Source organism: Zea mays, chromosome 5 (assembly GCF_902167145.1).
Source record: "Zea mays cultivar B73 chromosome 5, Zm-B73-REFERENCE-NAM-5.0, whole genome shotgun sequence".
Taxonomy (NCBI): Eukaryota; Viridiplantae; Streptophyta; class Magnoliopsida; order Poales; family Poaceae; genus Zea; species Zea mays.
In genome coordinates, this window is record NC_050100.1 from 143,897,951 (window position 1) to 143,921,167 (window position 23,217).

The 23,217-nt window shown below is 50.1% G+C and overlaps 1 protein-coding gene across 1 annotated transcript; it reads right to left on the minus strand.

The window, feature by feature from the left end:
- Positions 1-3,024: 3,024 nt before the first annotated feature.
- On the minus strand, positions 3,025-4,622 carry LOC100274799 (uncharacterized). The gene is given in 3 exon segments (NM_001349176.1): positions 3,025-3,393; positions 3,495-3,740; positions 4,166-4,622. Coding segments are annotated over 3 exon segments (906 nt in total). The 5' UTR covers positions 4,556-4,622; the 3' UTR covers positions 3,025-3,123.
- Between the last annotated feature and the right edge of the window lie 18,595 nt (positions 4,623-23,217).

Sequence of the window (23,217 nt, forward strand, 5' to 3'; positions counted from 1 at the left end):
CCTTCATGTCCTCAGTGGACTTGAAGGTGCCGGAGCCAGCCTAGCGTCTGGGGCGCCCCGGGGGATAGCTTTCTGGAGCTTAGCAATCTCTCTTGACGCGGCCAGCATTGAGGCAAGCTCATTGTTGGCTCGCTCACAGGTGGATGCCGGCTTGAACGAAGCAGATGTTGTGATGATCCCGTGTGGGCTGGGCATCTTTAGCTTGAGGTATGTGTAGTTGGGGATGGCCATGAACTTAACATGGCACGATCTCCTGAGAATGACATTGTAGGACCCTAGGAAGTTGACCACCTCGAACTATAGTCGTTTGGTGTGGAAATTGGAGGGGTCGCCAAATGTGATGGGCAGAGTGATCCACCCGAGTGGGTAGGCCTAGTGACCTGGTATGATGCCATGGAACGGTGTAGTGCTGGGACGCAGCGTGGAGCGTGCGATCCCTAGTCCGTCGAAGGGTTCAACATACATGATGTTGAGGCTGCTTTCCCCATCCATGAGCACCCTGTAGAGGTGCTTTGAGCCCACAATTGGCTTGACGATGAGGGGGTAGGTCCCGGGATGTGGGATCTTGCGCAGGTGGTCGTGATGGTTGAAGACGATCAGGGACTCCAACCACCTGTGTTCACCTTGCGGTAGGCTAACTTGAGACAACACCTGTCGCTGAATGTTGGCTGGTGGTCGATGACGGCCACGAGTGTTGGTGGTGAAACTTCCTTCGCCTATTGCTTGATGGTAGCAGTGAGTCAGTTGAGGCACTACTTCAAAGCGGAGACACGCCTCTTGAGGCATTGCTTCTCCGCCTCACTCCTGGAGGGTGGTGGTGGCGAGGAAGTTGAGGGAGCCGAACATGACGCAACTTTTAGGAGCGAAAGTCTCACCGCCGGTAAGAGCTGATGACTAGGCATGCGCCGGTAAGAGCTGATGACTAGGCATGCTAACGGTCCCCTGCCTGGTGCACCAACTGTCGTGGTTTCGGAAAGTAGGGGACAATAGAGTTTGTGTTCGGTGGGGGATGCTAGCACGGACTCACTCTGAATGGTGAATCGCTAGGATTCCGAGAGAGGGGATGTGAGACAGTGGTTATACTTGTTTAGGCTTACGCCCTAGTCCAGTGTTGTGTTAATCGTAGTATTATCTAGGAACAGTGTTACAGCTTGTGCATGTGCAAAGAAGGAAGGGGGACTGCCCTTTTATAGCTCAAGGGCAAGACCTTACAAAGGAGACTTGTTTCCTACTCGTAAGAGCATGATCTGGTGCTCGGGTGTCGTCCGTAGGTTCGTGTGTAGCCATACTCCCGGCATGGCGCACCACATCACTCATCCGGTATTCGGGTCTCTGTAGCGAGTCCGATGCTGATGTAGTGGCGTTTGGCGGGTCCCATAAGGTAGACTTACATCATGCTCCAAGATCGTACGTGGTGCAGCCTCGTCTTCCGTCATGTACCCTGCGCCACTCTTCTACGTGTGTAGGCATACACCCAGTGTGGTGTATCGTCTCGTCCTTTCCGGTACATGGATTACTATAGAGACTCCGATGGTGAGGTCCCCCACGATTGGGGTTGACTTGTCCCACAAGGCAGGCAGAATACACTAGGGATCGTACATGTTGGCGTACCGTTATGTTGATAGCGACTCTTTGGCGCCCCTTCGGTATGTCTCACTTTTGGTCTGGACGTGTTTTGGTGGTGACGCGTCTTATCGTTCTGACGTGGGTTAGCAGTACTGGATCGGCCCGTTCGCCTCGCTAAGTGGCTCGGTGAGGACTTGGTCGGCCGCTTCGCCTAGTAGGGTTGCTTGACAGTGAATTGGTCGTACGTTACGCCTAGTAGGGTTGCTCGGCAGAGATTTGGTCATATGCTCTTCCTCGCTAAGTTGCTCGACGGGGACTTGGTCGTACGCTCCACCTCATTGAATAGCTCGGTGAGGACTTGGTCGGCCGCTCCGCCTCGTTGGGTTGCTCGGCAGAGAGCTCATCGGCAAATAAGCCAAAAGAAGGTTGTGGGTCTACTTTGGAGTACCATGTTCCTAGGTACCCGACACTATCTCCAACAACATTTTCTAGTCTATCTACTATTTCAAATTTCACTTTGTAACAGTTCAGTCTGCAGCGCAAAATAGTGTTGTATATTGCACGATATGTATTCATTCTATTAACTTCACTTGTGAAGCTGCTCTATATTCTATTAAGACATGTACAACACTAAACCTATGGATAGATTTTTTAGTCTCTTGATTGATTTTTTAAGTACAAGAGATGGATAGATTTTTTAGTCTCTAGATTGATTTTTCAAGTACAAAAGGTAAATAAGTCTTTGAATCGGATTTTTAATCTCTAGATCAAATTTTAAGTCTCTAAATCAGTTTTTAAGTACAAAAGATAGCTTAACAAGCTTAATGATGTGATATAATGTCCTTAAAATCAGTCCCATAATAAACATAATTAAAAAATAGTACTCCCTCTATGTCAAATTAAAATTCGTTTTAGTTAATTGAAAGGTTCATACAATATACATAAAAATTAAGAGCTAAAACTATTACTATTTTAGAAATACAATGGATATAAAACCTTAGAGCTAAAACGACTATTATTTAGACATAAAAATTAAGAGCTAAACTACTATTTTAGAACGGAGTATGTATAAAAAGTTATGTAAAAATGGACTCTTAAAACTCTTTTCATTTAACCTCTTTAAGACTTCTTTTATTATCCCTTGTCTTTTTTTATATTTTTTTCATTTAACCTCTTTAAGACTTCTCTTATTATCTTATACTTGCCCTTCACTACGGAGTATAAAAAGTCATGTAAAAATACTCTTGTCTCTTGTATTCTCTTTTTATTTAACCTCTTGAAAGTCTCTTATTATCTTATACTTGCCCTTTGTCAAGTGGATCCAAAGCAATCTACTCCATCCGTTCCTATATATATGACAATTTCAAGTCATGCTAAGTGATAAAACAAATTATAACAAAATAAATTATAATTCGTTTTTAATAAGACTAATCAAGTGGAGGTGTAGCAAACGGCTAGTAAAAGCTTATTCAAGCAGGCGTGAACGTGATTGATGATTAAAAACAGAGGATGCAGTTCAACGTAAAATGCTGAGCATCTACAAGGCCATTTCTGTTCCTAGCTGGCGCTACTGACGAGCGCGTCCTTGTAAGACCCGGGCGGCGGCGGCGGTATCGCAGGGCCCCTCCGGCCGCCGTGTCCGTGCTCCAGGATGAGCGGCACCTTGCCCTCCCGCTCCAAGGCCAGCCGCTCCTGCGTGCCGCCGCGCAGCTTCTCCAGGCCCCGGCCGCCCATCTGCTGCGTCTTGAACACCTTGAGCAGGTTCAGCAGGCCGCCGGCAAGGAAGAGGAGGCTCCCGAACAGGCAGAACCACGCCCAGCTCCTCCCCTGCACACACCAGTGACGACCCAGAGAAGAAATACGTCAGCTGGCTCTACTGTCAATTACTCTTAGATTACCAAAATTGACAAATGAAATCCTGAAATTACCAGTAGCACGAAGCCGGAGTGGCGGCTGCGGCGGTCGTGCCGGTTGACGATGCCGGCGATGAGGAAGAGGGTGCTCCCCAGCAGCAGCGGGATCTGCACGCTCTTCTGCAGGAGCTGGACGTGCCCGCTCGCACGCTCGTAGAACTGGCAGATGTTTTGCACAGACCCCAGGCACCACAGTGCCGGCCCGGCTATGAGCAGGTTCAGGCCGTGCATGGCTAGGCTGTGCCGGTAGCCTCTCTCCATCTGCATCGTATAATCAAATTGCAGCTGAGTGAACTCAAGCTACTCGTGGTCGTGGTCAAAGCATGATCGGGTAGCCGGTAGCACGAATTCTATGTGCGAAACTCGCATATCACAGTAAAAACAAATTCCTTCCTTGCAGCCATTCATCCAGTTCTACATCAATAAGTTCAAAATGCATTTAGTAAGCCTATCTAGAACATGAGAATATCATTCGCGAATTCTATTCACAGACCAAGAGCATTAGGTTCAGAAATGCTCTGCTTCAGAAAGTAAATAAACAGAACTTGAACTTCATTTGAGCCATGTATATGATTCAAAATAAGCAACCATACAAACGATCAGCATCACGTAATTTGAACGGATTTTGTACAGGCTGCGCTTAGCACTCCCGAGTCCCAAATCCAGGGAACAAGAAGAGACCTGACCTGAATCACAAAGAAGACGACAGCGACGAGCATGAGCACGGTGCCGACGATCTGCACGGCGGGGACGCCGAGCTCGACGAGCCCCATCTGCGCGTCAAGCCCGACCACCATCCCGAGGCGGTAATCGACGCCAGCGGCGTGCGCGAGGAGGTCGTGCGTGTTGACGGCCAGCAAGCCGGCGAGCCCGATCGCGGCGACCACGAGCCCCGGGCTGCTGGGCCCGCCCCACGGCAGGAGCTGCGCGAGGAACCCGCCGACCAGGAGGACCGCCGCGAAGATGTACACCCCGGCGTTGATGTACTCCCACCGGTTGCGCAACGCCGTGCCGGACCCCGCGCCGGCGCCGAGGCTGTATGCGCGGCACTCGCGCGCCGTCGCCAGCTTCACCATGGTGGCTGTGGCCTGACCCTGATGAGCGTGTTCGCGTACTGATGGCTAGCTTCACTGAAACTGAAATGGAGTGCAGGTGATATTATTGTGGTGTTGGTGGCTAGGCGGAGTTTCCCGGACGTACGGCGAGGATACAATACAAGAACGGAGGTGGCAGCCATGGCGGATACGTGGCAGCATGCATGCAGCGCCAGGTGAAGAGACACGAATGACTTTTTGATTCATCATGTTAGTTTTGCTGATTAGAATATGTGAATTCTTCTATGGTCTTCTAGAAAGATGAACAGCCGGATGACACGACGAGGCCGCCTTCCCTTTTCCGCTGGCTTCAGACTTTCAGTGTCCAACTCCTACTGGCCAACTTTAATGCAACTTGTAAAGCATCTCCAATAAAAAGTACTATATTTAAATTTTAAAAGTTGAAATAGAATCTGATTTAAAATATTTAAGGCCATAAAAATATTTAGATCTCCAACAGTTCAGTCTTATATCATGTTATTAAAAAAAATAAACCATATTATTTAAAAAATAAAATGTTAGAAATAGTTTAAAAAAAAGATAGGGCTCCAGCATATGTCTCCTATATTTACTGTTTACGATTTGAGACATCGGGTCTTATAATTGTTTGACGATTTTTTTTTTTTGAAATATAACCTCTGTTCGAGCAGGTTTTTGGTGTTGAGATCCTATAGTACTATATTTTAAAATAGGATCTCACTCATGTGTTCTTCCAAATCTCCATATTTATACTTTTTATTCGTATTTAAATCCCTATTTGTACCTATTTAAATATATTTCCTTTCTTTTTAATTCACCTCATCTCCAACCATTCTCCTTATTTAACTCCTCATATACACTTTAATTTAACTATTTGAATTTTATATACAAATTTTCAGAGTTTAAAAACTATACATATTTTCAGTATCGTAATTGTCGGCGTTTCGGACCCGCGAGGACCATCAACCAACCAGTAAATTTGTTGCTGTGTGTCCCTGCCCAGATGGGTTGATCCAAGATGGAACACAAGAGGGAAATGAGACTTATGTTATCTCGCACCGGGGTGCTCGTAGTAGGGGTTACAAGCGTCGCGGGACAGCGAGGGCGAGAGCGAGAGAGAGAGAGAGAGAGAGAGAGAGAGAGAGAGTCCCTGTGTGTCTCTGTCTCAACGTCAACGTCTTGTGTCAACGTGTCTCCCCATCTGTCCTCGACGTCCAACGTGCCTTAGGAAGCCCTGGACATCCCCTTTTATAGATACAAATAGATACCCAGCTGTACAATGGGGTGTAGCTATGTGCTAATGTGGCTGGCGGAGAAGCGCCTTGAGCCCTGTAGACGGGCTAACGTGGCCGTCGGAGAAGCACCTTGAGCCCTATAGAAGCACAGCTGTCGGGCGGCATGGATCCTGCTGACGTTGTCTTGCTTCCGTAGGGGGTTTGAGAGCAATCCGACGTCATGGGCGCACGCGGGGAATCATCATTACCTGTTACCGGAGTAACCTTAGATGGGACACCGGTCTTGTTCCTTCATAGCCTGAGGCAACTAGCTAGGAGTAGGGTAATGATGTATCCCCTGTAGCGTAATCGGTCCGAGCCTGAGGTCGGGCGAGGCGGAGACTTCTCCTGAGGCCGAGGCCGAGGTCGGGCGAGGACGTGACTCCTCCCGAGGCCGAGGCCGAGGCCTGAGGTCGGGCGAGGCGGAGCTCCCTGTTGCGCCCGAGGCCGAACTCGTGGGAGATCGTGACTCAGTTTTACCCTGGTGGTTGGCACAGTTGCCGGAGCGGGGCGAACAGCGCTGTTTTCCTGTCAGATCGGTCAGTAAAGGGGCAAAGTGACTGCGGTCACTTCGACCTTGCCGACTGAGGCACGCGTGTCAGGATAAGGTGTCAGGCGATTCCTGCATTAAATGCGCATGCGATACGGTCGGCTGGTAAGACGATTTGGCCAAGGTCGCTGTACGGCAAAGTCTGCCCGAGCTGGGCCTCGGGCGAGCCGAGGGTGCGTCTGCTGACTGAGGGGTCCCTCGGGCGAGGCGTGAATCCGTCCGGGACTACTATTCCCGCCCGAGGCTGGGCTCGGATGAGGTCGCATCCATTGGTAGGCATGGCCTTGACTTGAACCGCGCTTTATCAGCCGTGTATGGTTTGTTCTGAAGATGTTTTCCAGCCGGATTACGGAGCATTGGGGGTACCCCTAATTACGGTACCCGATAGTAATACACACTATTATCAAGTAATTAGACTTGAAATGATTAATTTTATAGTTAAAAGCACAAATTAATGGAGGGGGGTTAGAACTTAAGAACATATCGAATGCAAACCACGTTTTGGTGCAAACCTTGTACAAACCTACTAAAAAGTTTCAAAAAATTCTAAAAAATATGAATGTACATATGAGCTTACCTCATCTATATATAAAATTTTATGGTCAAATTCATCTTACTCTAGCCGTTACAAAAAAGACAATTTCTGACAAACAGTAAAAGTTCAAATGCACCAAAATTTGTCTTTTTTTATAACTGCTAGAGTAAGATAAATTTGACCATAATTTTTTTATATAGATGAGGTAAGTTTAGATGTACATTTATATTTTTTTAAAACTTTTTTTAATAGGTTTACACGAGATTTACACCAAAATATAATTTGCGTTCGATATATTACCTCTAGTTAAAAGATACACGGTATTGCTGCTCGAAGAGCGTTTCCCGCGACCTCTGCCGCCTACGCACCGACGCGTGCGTCACGGTACATGTGGGCCCGCAGTGGGCGCGGCTGGGACGACACCGCGATTGAGTCGTCTTCTCTCCACCAGTGACTCCGTGCGACGGCTTCCAACCGCGACTCTCTCCACCAGTGAGCGGTCGTACCCGAAGCGTCCATGTCCTCTCTGCGACACGGCCTCCAGCGGCGACGCATCGGCGTCCGCGCGTGAGGACGACCGTCGTGGCGGTGGGCAGAGGGCATGGCTTCGTCCACGGCTGCCCCGAGAGTCGTGCCGCGATCTGGACGGCTCGGACCGGGTCTTCAACGAGCAGCGCGGGCGACCGGATCTGCCACAACGGAGCGACGCGGCCCAAGGACGGCACGAGGCTGCGGCCGGCGCTTCGCCGTTAGCCAGGTGAGTGCGCCGCCTCCGCTTCTCTAGCAGCGCCACCGGGGTACGGGCCGGTGCGCCGCTGTAGATCTAGGGTGTCCAAATTCGTCGTCGCCGTTAGCCAGGCTAGGCGGTACTGTAGATCCCCTGTTGAGCTCGACGCGCGTCACTGTCCTCCGCTGCCTATGCCCATGACGTTAGGTGAGGGCTGTTCACCGGATTTACAAATCCCACACATCCGCGTGTTGCCTTGCCTCCATCGCCTGTGCTTTTCCAACAGCGTCGGCTCGCTGTTCTTCTGTACTTGAACATAGCGCCCATCCCGCTGCTAGGTAATATATAGAGCCCCTTCGCTGCTGTCTTCCTCTTTCCGTCGTCCTGGTACCCGGCGGAAGCGCTTTTCTCATCCTCGGCTTCGTCGCTGTCACACCCGGTTTTAGAAGGCAAACCGAATGCAAACCATGTACGTGCCAGGATCAGTTATTCACGTACACAGCAGTTACATAATATGGACATCATCACACAGTGCTCAAAATAGTATTAAAAGGGAATAATAGTCGATTACATCGTACGTCTGGGACGTCCATATAGTTCTTACAATAAATCAAAGTGCGGAAAAGAAACGTAGATAACCGCGGCCTTCACAGGCAGCCGACTGGGGGTTGCCGCTAACCCACACCTAGAACTCGTCGTAGTCTTGGAACTCCTGGAAGTCTCCTTCCACAGCTTCATCTTCGCCTGAGCAGTGGTTGCAATGCTGACAATCTGGGGGGGGTTTGGTGTGTAGAGCAAGGGTGAGTACACATCAACATACTCAGCAAGTATCCTGTTTGGCTGTAGTGGACTAGCTTTATGTGGGGATAAGTCAAGCAGTTGCTTTTAGTTGGTCAGATTATTACTTACTAGTAGAAAGCCAAGTTTTAGCATTAACCCAAGTTATTAACCCGATGTACCCTTTCCAAACGGAAAGAATACCACTTACCAGCACCATAGTCATAACCGAAACCATCAATCTCATAACCACCTGTACCAAAGTATCTCTGATCAAGTACCACTAATCACTGGAGCTCCCTTGGCCGCTCATAACCGTGAGCACGGCTGATATATCAGTTTTCAAACACTCTGCAGAGGTTGTGCACTTTACCCACAAGCCGTGATTCCCATTCTGCCCTCATGGTTGCATTGTTTTCCCGGGCGGTCATCCATAGAACAGGTCCTTACGGAGAGGCACTCGAGAAACCGCTCGAGCCCCCTTGAAGGTCACAAGTACAACATCATAATAAGAGAAGGGAAAACAACGTATCATAGATAATCTCATCATGTTCATTGATTAGAGTTTGAGCAATAGCATAAAGCTAAACAGTAATAATCCAACCCAAATAGGTAATCAAGGACAGGGATAACAAAAGCTAGTCAAACCTTAGGTATAAATATGTAAAGCGGGAGGTGAATTAAAGAATGAATAGGACAGAGATAGGTCAAGGGACACTTGCCTCCACCAACCGACTGCTGCTCAGGGGCTTCTCCTGCGAGTTCCTCGGGCTCTTCAACCGGATCGTTCTCTATGCGAGTGCAAACATACATACATCCACATATTTAATACAAAAGAACAGTACACCATACAATAGAATGCAATAAGTAAACAGACGTTCTACGCGGGCTTGCGAGTACGGTTAAGAGAGAAAGAGGAAAAGACAGTCGAGAAACGATCACGTTACATGATTATAAATTAACCACTCGCTTAATGGAAGGGGATTTAATGTAAACACTATGTTTAGCGTAAAGTAAAGTCATGTTTCATGTCTAATTATTATAAGCAGGTGGAGATAAACAAAAAGATGGTCGCGTGGCGAGACGCGCGACAAAGCTCTCTAAAACAAATTAAGAAGTTAACGACTCGTCACGCGACCGAGCATGCAACGAGACACTTCGCCTTAGTTACGAGGAGACGTTAAGCGTCGCGCGACGAAGCGCACGATGGCACACGTCGACTAAACTGAGTCCAAAGTGGAACGTCGCGTGAATACATACGCGGCGTTACACCTTAAACAACCTGAAACGAAAAAATGGATCGTCGCGCGACGAAGCGCACGACGCAACACAAGATAGAATCTGAATTTAGACAAATCCGTCGCGCGGCGAAGCGCGCGACGCAACACGCTAATTAACGAATAATCACCGCGAGCGCGGGCGAGCGAAGATACGGTCGGGCGAGGCCGGGACGGGAACGGGCGGCCGAACGGGGGGGAGGGCGGTTGAACCGGTCCAGGGGCGGTTGAGCCGGCCCAGGGGCGGCCGAGTCGGCCGGGGCCGTGCCGGGGGCCGCGCCGGGGACACGAACCGGCGAGCAGGGGCGGGCGGGATCGCCGCCGCGGGGCCGGGGGACGGGCGGGGGGCGGGCGAGGTCGCCGGGGTCGGGGAAGGGGAGGGGGAGGCCGCCGGGGGCCGGGGAGGGGCGGGCGAGCGCCGCCGTGGGCCGGGGAGGGGCGGGGGAGCGCCGCCGCGGGCCGGGGAGGGGCGGGCGAGGCCACGGGAGGGAGGCCGGGCGGGGGAGCCGGGGACGGGCGCCGAGCGGGCGAGCCGGGGGCGGGCGCCGAGCGCTGCCGCGGAGGGGCCGAGCGGGGAGGGCCGAGCGGGGAGGCCGAGCGCCGCCGCGGGGAGGGGCGGGCAGGGGCGCCGCCACCGCGGGCCGGGGAGGGGCGGGCGAGGCCGCCGGGGTCGGGGAGGGGCGGGGGAGCGCCGCCGCGCCGGGCAGGGGCGGGGATGGGGTCGGGCGCGGGCAGGGGAGAGGGAGGGCGCGCGCGTGGGGAAGAAGAGGAGGGAGAGGGAGAGAGAGAGAGAAGGGGAGGGGAGGGGAGCTCACCTCGGGGTCCAAAATCCGGTGATTGCCGTCTCCAAACCCTAGGGCACCACGGGGAGAGAGAGGTGGGAGAGGGAGAGGGAAGTTGTTGCGCGGGAGATCCAAATGAGGGAGAGAGAGAGGATGGGGGGCGCAGGGGGGGTTGGGCGCCAGGGGCGCGCGGGCCGGGCCGGCTGAGCTGGGCTGGGCTAAGTTGGGCTGGGCCGAGCCACTTCGCGGATTGAAAACCCACGACGCGCGCGGACCACTAAACGGACTTAGAACGCGAATCAAAATCCGGAATGGAACGAGACGAACACTCAACCTCAGACAAAGAAATGTGCTTCGGCATGATGCAACACCCATGACACTTAGGTTTTGGTTTATACATGACACGGACACCTGCCGCTATACTGGTTTGAAATTGGGAAGAAGGAGCAAACGGGGAAAGAGAAGAGAGAGTAACGCCCGAATTTGGTGAGAGAAAAGAAGAAAAAATTCTACCCCCAAATTCAGGGCGTTACAAACCTATCCCCCTTAAAAGAATCTCGCCCTCGAGATTCAGGGTTGGCTAGCAAAGAGCTCAGGGTATTTAGCCATCAGATCATCTTCACGCTCCCAGGTTGCTTCTTCCTCAGAGTGATGATTCCATTTGACTTTGCACATCCTGATGGTCTTCCTTCGGGTGACTCTGTCTGCAACCTCAAGGATTTGCACTGGCTTCTCAACGTAGGTCAAGTCCTCCTGGACTTCAAGACCTTCCACTGGCAACTGCTCTTCTGGCACACGCAAGCACTTCTTCAACTAAGACACATGAAAGACATCATGCACAGCAGACAAATTCTCGGGCAAACTGAGCTGATAGGCCACTTCTCCACGTCTTGCAAGAATCTGATACGGACCAATGTAGCGGGGTGCTAGCTTGCCTTTCACTCCGAATCTTCTGACTCCTCTGATCGGTGACACTTTCAGATAGACAAAGTCTCCGACTTCAAAACTCAGCTCCCTTCTTCTTATGTCTGCATAGCTTCGCTGCCTCGATTGCGCTATCTTCAGATTCTCTCGAACCATCTTGATGTTCTCTTCGGCTTCAAGCAAAATGTCTGGCCCAAACACTTGCTTCTCTCCAGGCTGATCCCATTGCAACGGAGTTCTGCAACTCCTTCCATAGAGCGCCTGAAATGGTGACATCTTCAAACTGGCCTGGTAACTGTTGTTATAGGAAAACTCTGCATAAGGCAATCTCTTATCCCATCCGGACTGATCTTGCAACGCACAGGCTCTCAACATGTCTTCAAGAATTTGATTGGTCCTTTCGGTCTGACCATCCGTCTGCGGATGATAAGCTGAACTGAAATTCAGATGCGTGCCCAAGGCCTCATGCAACTGCTGCCAGAAATGAGAGGTGAACTGCGTTCCTCTGTCTGACACTATCTTCTTTGGCACACCATGAAGACAAACGATCCGAGACATATACAATTCTGCCAATACGGCACTGCTATAGTTGGTCTTGACAGGTATGAAGTGGGCTGACTTGGTCAAGCGGTCCACTACTACCCAAATGGAATCGTAGCCGGCTCGAGTGCGAGGCAATCCGACTATGAAATCCATACCAATTTCATCCCATTTCCACTGAGGGATCTGCAACGGTTGCAACAATCCAGTAGGTCTCTGGTGCTCTGCCTTAATTCTTCGACAACTATCGCACATAGCCACATGCTCTGCGATTTCTCTCTTCATTCCGTACCACTAGAATTTCTTCTTCAGATCCTGATACATCTTCTCACTGCCAGGGTGAATCGAATAGGCTGTCTCATGAGCTTCCTTAAGGATCAACTCCCGAATGGACTGGACATTGGGAACACACAAGCGGTCTTTGAACCATATCACGCTTTCTGCATCTTCTCGAAAATCTTTGCCTCTGCCATCTAGAATCAGTCGCCGGATCTCATTGATCTTCTCATCATTCTTCTGCGCTTCTTTGATTTCGCGCTCCAAGGTAGGTTCCAACTCAACTGTGACTCCTCGCGAATTGTTCAGAAATCCGAGACTCAACCTGTCAAACTCCTTGGCCAACTCATAAGGCATCGGACGAGCAACCATCAGATTGACTTGACTCTTTCTGCTCAAAGCATCTGCCACTACGTTTGCTTTGCCTGGATGGTAATGAATCTCCAACTCATAATCTTTGATCAACTCTAACCATCTTCGTTGCCTCATGTTCAACTCTGACTGAGTGAATATATACTTCAGACTCTTATGATCTGTGTAAACATCGCATTTCTGTCCATACAGATAGTGCCTCCATGACTTCAGTGCATGAACCACTGCTGCCAACTCTAGGTCATGGATTGGGTAGTTCTTCTCATGAACCTTCAACTGTCGGGACGAGTAAGCCACAACTCTTCCCTCTTGCATCAACACGCATCCCAAACCTGTGTAACAAGCATCACAATACACCGAAAAGGGCTTGTGCACATCAGGCAAGACTAGGACAGGCGCTGTAGTCAACTTCTCTTTCAGCGCTTCAAAGGCCTCTTGGCATTTCTGGGTCCACTTGAACTCAACTTTGTTGCCTAGCAACGCTGTCATTGGTTTCGCAATCTTCGAAAACCCTTCAATGAATCGCCGATAATATCCGGCCATTCCAATGAAACTCTTGATTCCTCGGGCATCTGTTGGCGCTTTCCAGTTCAGAATGTCTGCCACTTTCTTCGGATCCACAGCCAATCCTTCCTTGTTGATTATATGACCCAAGAACAGGACTTCATTGATCCAGAACTCACACTTGCTCAACTTTGCATACAACTGGTGCTCTCGCAATCTCTGCAATACCATCTTCAAATGATCTGCATGCTCTTCTTCGCTTTGAGAATAAACCAGAATGTCATCAATGAATACTACCACAAACTTATCAAGGTAATCCATGAATACACTGTTCATCAAGTTCATGAAGAATGCTGGCGCATTGGTCAAACCAAAAGACATCACTGTGAACTCATACAAACCATACTTGGAAATGAATGCCGTCTTCGGAATGTCCGAAGGTCGGATCCTGAGCTGATGATAACCTGACCTCAGATCAATCTTGGAGAACACACTGGCTCCTCTCAACTGGTCGAACAGATCTTCTATTCTGGGCAAAGGATACTTGTTCTTGATCGTGACTTCATTCAAAGCTCGGTAATCAATGCACATCCTCTTGGTGCCATCTTTCTTCTCCACAAATAGGACAGGGGCGGCCCAAGGCGAGGTGCTTGGCCGAATGTAACCTTTCTCTGACAGCTCATCAATTTGCTTCTTAAGCTCAACCAACTCTGGTCCAGATATTCTGTAAGCTCTCTTGAAGATAGGGGCGGTTCCAGGAAGAAGCTCTATGGCAAACTCAACTTTCCGCTCTGGTGGCATACCCGGTAAGTCCTTTGGAAACACATCCGGGAACTCGGACACAACCTTGATCCTCTCGATTGGGTCTGCTTTACTGCAATCAATAGCTATCTGATAACAACTTCCTTTCTTTGGCTCAGGCGGGACTAACTCGGTCACCACTTCCTCTCCTAGTGGGGACACCAACTTGATTGTCCTCTTATCACAACTGATAACTGCCTGATACTTATCTAGCCAATTCATCCCTAGGATGACATCTATTCCCTGAGTACCCATTACTATAAGGTTGGCGGGAAACGCTATCCCCCTTATTTCCACACTTATATTCAAACAAATGCTATCGGCTCGAATTCTACCACCGGCTGAGTCAATTTGAATGGGGTTTGACATGGTAGTAATTGGAAGATTATGTGCTTCTACCCACGATGCAGTAATGAAAGAATGCGTTGCTCCAGTATCAAATAACACTTCTGCAAGATGGGAGTCGACTGGGAACATACCTACTATCATGCCGGGGGTCTCCTGAACTGCTTCAGCCTCCAAGTGGTTCAGCCTTCCATGATTATAGCGCGGTTGAGGGCGATTGCCTGCTCCAGACTGAGGCACATTCTGCTTTGCTGGGGCATTGGGGCCTGACTGCTGCTGGGCTGCCTTCTTCGGACATTGCATCACCCAGTGGCCTTGCTCTCCACAGTGGAAACATGCCCTGTTTCCAACCTGAGCTGGTGCTGCCTGACTGTTCTGCTGGTTTGCTGGGGCAGGAAGACGAGGTGCCTGCTGATTCTGCCTCTGAAATTGACCTCCTGACTGATTGTTCTGACGGTTCTGGTACTGATGCTAAGGATACTACCTTTGGAACTGCTGATGCTGAGGTGGACGCTGGTTTTGCCTGAACTGCTGAGGTTGATTGCATGAGAAACGAGGACGATTGCTGCTTCCAGGCTGGGGTCCACTGATCTTGCGCTTACGATCCTCCATCTCCTTACGCTTCCTTTCTGTCATGATTGCTCTGTCAATCAGGTGCTGGAATGTCGGGAAAGTGTGATTCATCAGTTGGTACTGCAGAGGGTCAACCAAGCCTCTCAGGAAACGGTATTGTCGCTTGGCGTCAGTGTTGACATCTTCAGGAGCATAGCGAGACAATTGCAGAAATCTGTCTCGGTACTCACTGACAGACAATGGCCCTTGCTTGAGAGCCAGGAACTCCTCTTTCTTCACTGTCATCAGACCTGCAGGAACATGGTACTGACGAAAGCTACTTCTGAACTCTTCCCAAGTGATGGCGTCAGGGTGGGCATGGGTGGCGAGATAAGACTCCCACCATGACTGGGCTGCTCCTCTCAACAGACGGGGACCATACAAGACTTTCTCCCTGTCATCGCACTGAGCGGTGTGCAACTCCCGCTCCACAGTGCGCAGCCAATCTTCAGCATCCATGGGGTCAGAAGAATGAGCGAACGTTGGTGGATGACCTCTCATGAATTCAGCACGCTTGTCTCTAGGCATCTGAGGCATCTGAGGCTGAGGTGGGGCCTGCTGTTGTTGCTGCTGCTGCTGCTGAATGGCAGCCAAAGTCTGACCGATGGCTTGAACTGCCTGAGTCTGCATCAGAAACATCTGCTCGATGGACATCGGGGGCGGGGGCGGCAGGTGCTGCTGCTGGGGCACCTCATCCTGCGGAGCGGCTCGCTCCTGTTGAGCACGCCTTCCTCCTCTGTGCCTGTTCTCTGACATCTGCAGAATGCAACCACACATCAGAACTGATCTGGCAAATCTTGCAGCATAAGAAAAGAGGATAGAATTCTTCAACAGCACTGAACAGATGAGCATCTTCACTGATCTCCAACACAGACCACACAGCTTCTCAGATAAAGAGGAAAGGAGAATAATGGGTTTCCCAACTATATAACTAACTTTATTAACATAATAGGTAAACCAAAATGCAGGGGATACCCACACTCTGGTGACAATCATTACAAAGATCCAAACCAAACATAGTTCATCATGACAAACATGAATGCACAGGATATAGCAAACTACCCTGTCTAACTAAGACTTAACTAAGAGCGAGACTAACGCTAAGACTGAAGCTTCTATGTATATATTTCGTATTAATTACAAGATCCAACTCTAACGATCTATGGTTTTAGATTTATCTTGGTCTTGCAGTCGGGATTGCCATAAGACTGGTGTCCACGCTGAGGTGAGCGGTACGGGTGCTGAGTCCCGACAGGAGCGGGGGAACCACCATCCAGGTGACGACGTTCCGCGCGCTCAGCCCGCAGCAGGGCGATCTCAGCACGAGCCCTACTCAGCTCGTCTAATGCATGGTCCAGCTCCGTGTTTAGCACGGCGGCTAGGTTGACTGTGCTGCTCAACCTAGGATTGCCCTCACCGACAGGTGAGACAATCACGCCTCCTGTGCTGCCGGATGGACGGCGGGGGTAATACTTCAGGTCAAGACCGTCAGCTGCCCCACCGAAAACCGAGCAGTAGTGCGAAAGCGCACGCCGTGCAGCATCTTGCATGGCTGCCTCAGCTGAGTCCCGCTCAGAGATAGAATAGTGCTCTGAGCAGACCTCAGCACCCTGGAGACTGTTCTCCGGACAGCGCACCAAGCAGGTTGCCTCCCAGCGGTCCGGGTAGACCCCGCGACTGTGCTGGTAGACCACACAGCGATACTCGACGGACCAAGTATGCCGGTCAAATGCCCGACGTAGCAGGGTGTCGAGCGCATCGTGGAAGTGACACCCGCGAGCAGCGTCGCGAGTGATGGGTCGAGCAACCCATCCTTCCGGCTCAAGGTTAGCAGAGAAGTCGGTGTCGTGGCTTGAGCTGTCGTCGCCTCCTCCATCGTCTGGGTCTCCTCCAGCAGCTACTCCAGAAGCTGGGACGCCCAGTGGTGGTGCAGGGGGCGGCTCCAGAGGAAGCACAGGGGAGCAGCTCCTCACAGACTCTATCTCCTGGTGGAGCGAGAAAGAAGAGCCCTGCTGCTCCTGTCGTCGACGTTCCTGCTCCTCATGCAGGCGGTGGTGCAGTCTCTCCAAGTGGCTGGACTGTCCAGCCATGGGACGGCGAAGCGGACGCTCAGCAAGGCGGGAGGGTAAGAAGGGGATGACTGACTTTCGTGCAGTGTGTCTAAGTCGAGCCATCTACAAAAGACATCGCAAGCAAAAGGGTGAGAACAGAATTAATAGGACCAGCAAATAATGAATCATGAGTGAATGAAGGATTAGAATAAAACATGATTTTCAGCAAGGTATAATGTATAGTAGAACATAGGTTTGGTCAGTATGACCAACTTTTGAAGGGATATCAAAGTCAAGGCAGAGACAGAGGTCTATAGTCCTTAGAACGACCATTCTACTCTAGGTTAGCGGTCCTACAGTCAGCACGGCTCTGATACCACTTATGTCACACCCGGTTTTAGAAGGCAAACCGAATGCAAACCATGTACGTGCCAGGATCAGTTATTCACGTACACAGCAGTTACATAATATGGACATCATCACACAGTGCTCAAAATAGTATTAAAAGGGAATAATAGTCGATTACATCGTACGTCTGGGACGTCCATATAGTTCTTACAATAAATCAAAGTGCGGAAAAGAAACGTAGATAACCGCGGCCTTCACAGGCAGCCGACTGGGGGTTGCCGCTAACCCACACCTAGAACTCGTCGTAGTCTTGGAACTCCTGGAAGTCTCCTTCCACAGCTTCATCTTCGCCTGAGCAGTGGTTGCAATGCTGACAACCTGGGGGGGGGGGTTTGGTGTGTAGAGCAAGGGTGAGTACACATCAACATACTCAGCAAGTATCCTGTTTGGCTGTAGTGGACTAGCTTTATGTGGGGATAAGTCAAGCAGTTGCTTTTAGTTGGTCAGATTATTACTTACTAGTAGAAAGCCAAGTTTTAGCATTAACCCAAGTTATTAACCCGATGTACCCTTTCCAAACGGAAAGAATACCACTTACCAGCACCATAGTCATAACCGAAACCATCAATCTCATAACCACCCGTACCAAAGTATCTCTGATCAAGTACCACTAATCACTGGAGCTCCCTTGGCCGCTCATAACCGTGAGCACGGCTGATATATCAGTTTTCAAACACTCTGCAGTGGTTGTGCACTTTACCCACAAGCCGTGATTCCCATTCTGCCCTCATGGTTGCACTGTTTTCCCGGGAGGTCGTCCATAGAACAGGTCCTTACGGAGAGGCACTCGAGAAACCGCTCGAGCCCCCTTGAAGGTCACAAGTACAACATCATAATAAGAGAAGGGAAAACAGCGTATCATAGATAATCTCATCATGTTCATTGATTAGAGTTTGAGCAATAGCATAAAGCTAAACAGTAATAATCCAACCCAAATAGGTAATCAAGGACAGGGATAACAAAAGCTAGTCAAACCTTAGGTATAAATATGTAAAGCGGGAGGTGAATTAAAGAATGAATAGGACAGAGATAGGTCAAGGGACACTTGCCTCCACCAACCGACTGCTGCTCAGGGGCTTCTCCTGCGAGTTCCTCGGGCTCTTCAACCGGATCGTTCTCTATGCGAGCGCAAACATACATACATCCACATATTTAATACAAAAGAACAGTACACCATACAATAGAATAAAATAAGTAAACATACGTTCTACGCGGGCTCGCGAGTACGGTTAAGAGAGAAAGAGGAAAAGACAGTCGAGAAACAATCACGTTACATGATTATAAATTAACCACTCGCTTAATGGAAGGGGATTTAATGTAGACACTATGTTTAGCGTAAAGTAAAGTCATGTTTCATGTCTAATTATTATAAGCAGGTGGAGATAAACAAAAAGATGGTCGCGTGGCGAGACGCGCGACAAAGCTCTCTAAAACAAATTAAGAAGTTAACGACTCGTCACGCGACCGAGCATGCAACGAGACACTTCGCCTTAGTTACGAGGAGACGTTAAGCGTCGCGCGACGAAGCGCACGATGGCACACGTCGACTAAACTGAGTCCAAAGTGGAACGTCGCGTGAATACATACGCGGCGTTACACCTTAAACAACCTGAAACGAAAAAATGGATCGTCGCGCGACGAAGCGCACGACGCAACACAAGATAGAATCTGAATTTAGACAAATCCGTCGCGCGGCGAAGCGCGCGACGCAACACGCTAATTAACGAATAATCACCGCGAGCGCGGGCGAGCGAAGATACGGTCGGGCGAGGCCGGGACGAGAACGGGCGGCCGAATGGGGGGGAGGGCGGTTGAACCGGTCCAGGGGCGGTTGAGCCGGCCCAGGGGCGGCCGAGTCGGCCGGGGGCCGCGCCGGGGCCGAAGGCCGCGCCGGGGGCCGCGCCGGGGACGCGAACCGGCGAGCAGGGGCGGGCGGGATCGCCGCCGCGGGGCCGGGGGACGGGCGGGGGGCGGGCGAGGTCGCCGGGGTCGGGGAAGGGGAGGCCGCCGGGGGCCGGGGAGGGGCGGGCGAGCGCCGCCGCGGGCCGGGGAGGGGCGGGGGAGCGCCGCCACGGGCCGGGGAGGGGCGGGCGAGGCCGCGGGAGGGAGGCCGGGCGGGGGAGCCGGGGACGGGCGCCGAGCGGGCGAGCCGGGGGCGGGCGCCGAGCGCCGCCGCGGAGGGGCCGAGCGGGGAGGGCCGAGCGGGGAGGCCGAGCGCCGCCGCGGGGAGGGGCGGGCAGGGGCGCCGCCACCGCGGGCCGGGGAGGGGCGGGCGAGGCCGCCGGGGTCGGGGAGGGGCGGGGGAGCGCCGCCGCGCCGGGCAGGGGCGGGGATGGGGTCGGGCGCGGGCAGGGGAGAGGGAGGGCGCGCGCGTGGGGAAGAAGAGGAGGGAGAGGGAGAGAGAGAGAAGGGGAGGGGAGCTCACCTCGGGGTCCAAAATTCGGTGATCGCCGTCTCCAAACCCTAGGGCACCACGGGGAGAGAGAGGTGGGAGAGGGAGAGGGAAGTTGTTGCGCGGGAGATCCAAATGAGGGAGAGAGAGAGGATGGGGGCGCAGGGGGGGTTGGGCGCCAGGGGCGCGCAGGCCGGGGCGGGCCGGGCCGGCTGAGCTGGGCTGGGCTAAGTTGGGCTGGGCCGAGCCACTTCGCGGATTGAAAACCCACGACGCGCGCGGACCACTAAACGGACTTAGAACGCGAATCAAAATCCGGAACGGAACGAGACGAACACTCAACCTCAGACAAAGAAATGTGCTTCGGCATGATGCAACACCCATGACACTTAGGTTTTGGTTTATACATGACACGGACACCTGCCGCTATACTGGTTTGAAATTGGGAAGAAGGAGCAAACGGGGAAAGAGAAGAGAGAGTAACGCCCGAATTTGGTGAGAGAAAAGAAGAAAAAATTCTACCCCCAAATTCAGGGCGTTACAGTCGCCGTCGTCCGTTCCTTTCTTCGGACGCTATTTTCTGTTGTTTCGGTTCCTTCATTGCATCATGTGTGTTAGCTCATAGTGTATGTTGCTCTTGTAGATCTGCTACGTACCAAAAGGGCAGACACACACACGTCCTCAGGCTGTCCTCTCGGTCTCTTCTGCAGCTATTCGAGGTGAGCCACTCCTTCCACCATTGCTCTCTTTTAAATGTTGCTTTGCCATGGATAGATTGTCTGCATTTTTCCAGATTAGGTGCACATCAGTTTCTTACAACTCTGCTTTTTTGGGGGAGAAACAGGGTGGTGTCGTGATTCGTTTTTTCCTACACATTTTACCGCTACTTTCTCTTCTGCTTGCATGCGTAGATAGTTTTTTCACATTTCACTGAGCAAGAACTGGACATGAGGTTCACTTCACCTGCTTCCTGCAACTGCAAAGGATCATAAGATATGTAAAAGGGCTAACAAACAGTTGTACTGAGCGAAACTGTAATTTTGAAGCTAGAAAGTAGAAACCAGTGAAGAAATACAGCATGCCTTCCAGGCTTATTATCAGGACATAAAAAGAAAACAAACTGACATGGCATAGTGGTACCATTGAGTAACAAATATGGAACTGCAGGCATATGATTTATGACAATCTATTTAGCTGCCAAGAAACAATAAATTCCAATTTTCTGTCTTTACATGGAAGATAAAAAGTAAAAGAGTGCAATAATTCACCATTTGGCTGGGAGATTTAATGAAGTTAATATGACACTCAAGAAGGTGATTCTGTTGGGCTTAATCTCTGCTCTTCTCATCTCTGCAAACAGCTCAAGTGCCTCAACTGACAGCCCATGCATTGCGAAACCAGAAATTATTGATGTCCATGAAGAACAGCCTTTTCTGAATCTTCAACAGATAACTGCTCCCCCTTTCTTCAGTCAGCCCTTTCTCCATAATTTGATTAAGAACAGGGCGATCACCAGTAACAGAGCTTGTCATTAGAAAATGAGCGCTTTTACACGCCTCTGGCCCCAAAAATAGAAACAGCCCAGGTCGTACAGCACCATTGTAACCAATTTCTAAGAAATGTTTCAAAATCTGATTCTAAATTGAATCTGTGTCCAGCCAAACAAAATTTCGATTTTGTGTTCAGGGTGCCATTTGGAAGTTTGCCCTAAGTGATAATATCTAAACAAGCAGAAGAGTAGAAGCAGCAGGAAGCAGGGTAGCAACCATGGCACCAGTTGTGCCATTGTGCTCATGGAGTAGATTCTTGTGTTTGTGGAAACTGTCCTCACGCTGCATGGCCAGGCAAGAGAGTCGTAAGCAATTGAAGGCTTCACATTAATGATCAGCAAGGATCTAGATGGTCTAATCATTTTCCTCATGGATTCATTTACTGTTTCTCTCCAAGGGAGAGATGGGGAGGAGCACATAACTGAATGAGTCAGAACTCAATTACAGATATAGACATTTAACAGGTGAAGAGAAGAATCACATTCTATTGGATTAGTATACAAAGTGGAATCATTTCTATCCTTCATGGCACCCAAACAACCTGACTGTGGAATTAGTTTCCAATTCTTCTCAATTCCTAGGAACCAGTCGGGCCCTTTAGTAGTAAAATCATTTAAACAATCCTCAGAGGCTCAAAACATCAGTCCAAGGTCTACCAAGTGTCTGTAGATTTCATAGACCCAAACCTCCTAGATTAGAGGTTATGGCATCCAAAAGTTGGCTGCAAAATCTGGTTACTATTTCTGTTTGCATGAACCAATTTTTGGTTATTCACCCCGTTGGCTTCTTTCTGACCGAGGTAGTTTAGGCGCCCATATCTCCTAAATCTTCGTAACACCAGCCCAGAGTTTCTTAATAAACTCGCTCATGAATACAGGACTTCCTTCGATATCATTATGTCGCCCATTTCACTGGATACAGACATAGATACAGGCATACATGGATACACTGTCTTTAATTTTTCAGATTAGGTGCACTGTACAGGATGTTTGCGCAGGCGGTATTTCAGGGATGCACCAATCTGAATACCCCTGCCAGCACTTCATCCCAATCTTCATCCGATCCCAGCTTGGCCATGGCAAGGAGAGTAAATATCAAGGATAGATATTTCAGCCTTTTCTGAATCTTCAACAGATAATTGCTCCCCCTTTCTTCAGTCAGCCCTTTCTCCATAGTTTGATTAAGAACTGGCCAATCACCAGTAACAGAGCTTGTCATTAGTCCAAGGTCTATCAAGTCTCTGTAGAATTCATAGACCCAAACCTCCTAGATTAGAGTTTATGGCATCCAAAAGTTGACTGCAAAAGCTGGTTACCATTTCTGTTTGCCTGAAACAATTTTCAGTTATTCACCCCATTGCCTTCTTTCTGGCAGGGGTAGTAGACTGAATCCGACGCTCCAAAATGTTTGGAGGATCAGACATTCCAAAATAAATCATAGACTGAATCCGACACTCCAAAATGTTTGGAGGTATTAACATGCAATACCCAGGAACTCATATTATAAGACATTGGTGCATATTTCTGTTCTCAGGCTCTGTATACGCTTTAGAGTCAGTGTGCTTGCAGCTTTCTCATAGGTTCTATTGCCGCTCTTGCTGCCTTCTTTCTCTTAGAGACATAGCTGCATTACCTTCCCTTCCATATGATCCTGTTGTGGTCATGTGTCACTTCCTTAGATATCATTATGTCGCACATCCGTTTCTTGGAACTATACTTTTTTGGGGAGAAACAGAGTTATCTAGGCTATCCCCAAGCCTAGGATTTGGTTCATCACAGAAAATATGGCTTAACCAACATGTTAGAATACAAATTAACTTGACTTCTCAAATATGTCTTTCTCAACTGTATCACCAATGTCGTGAACAAATGATGGACTATAGACTGAATCCGACACTCCAAAATGTTTGGAGGATCAGAGTGACTAACATGCAATACCTATGATATCTTCCCTTCCAGTGCCCAACGT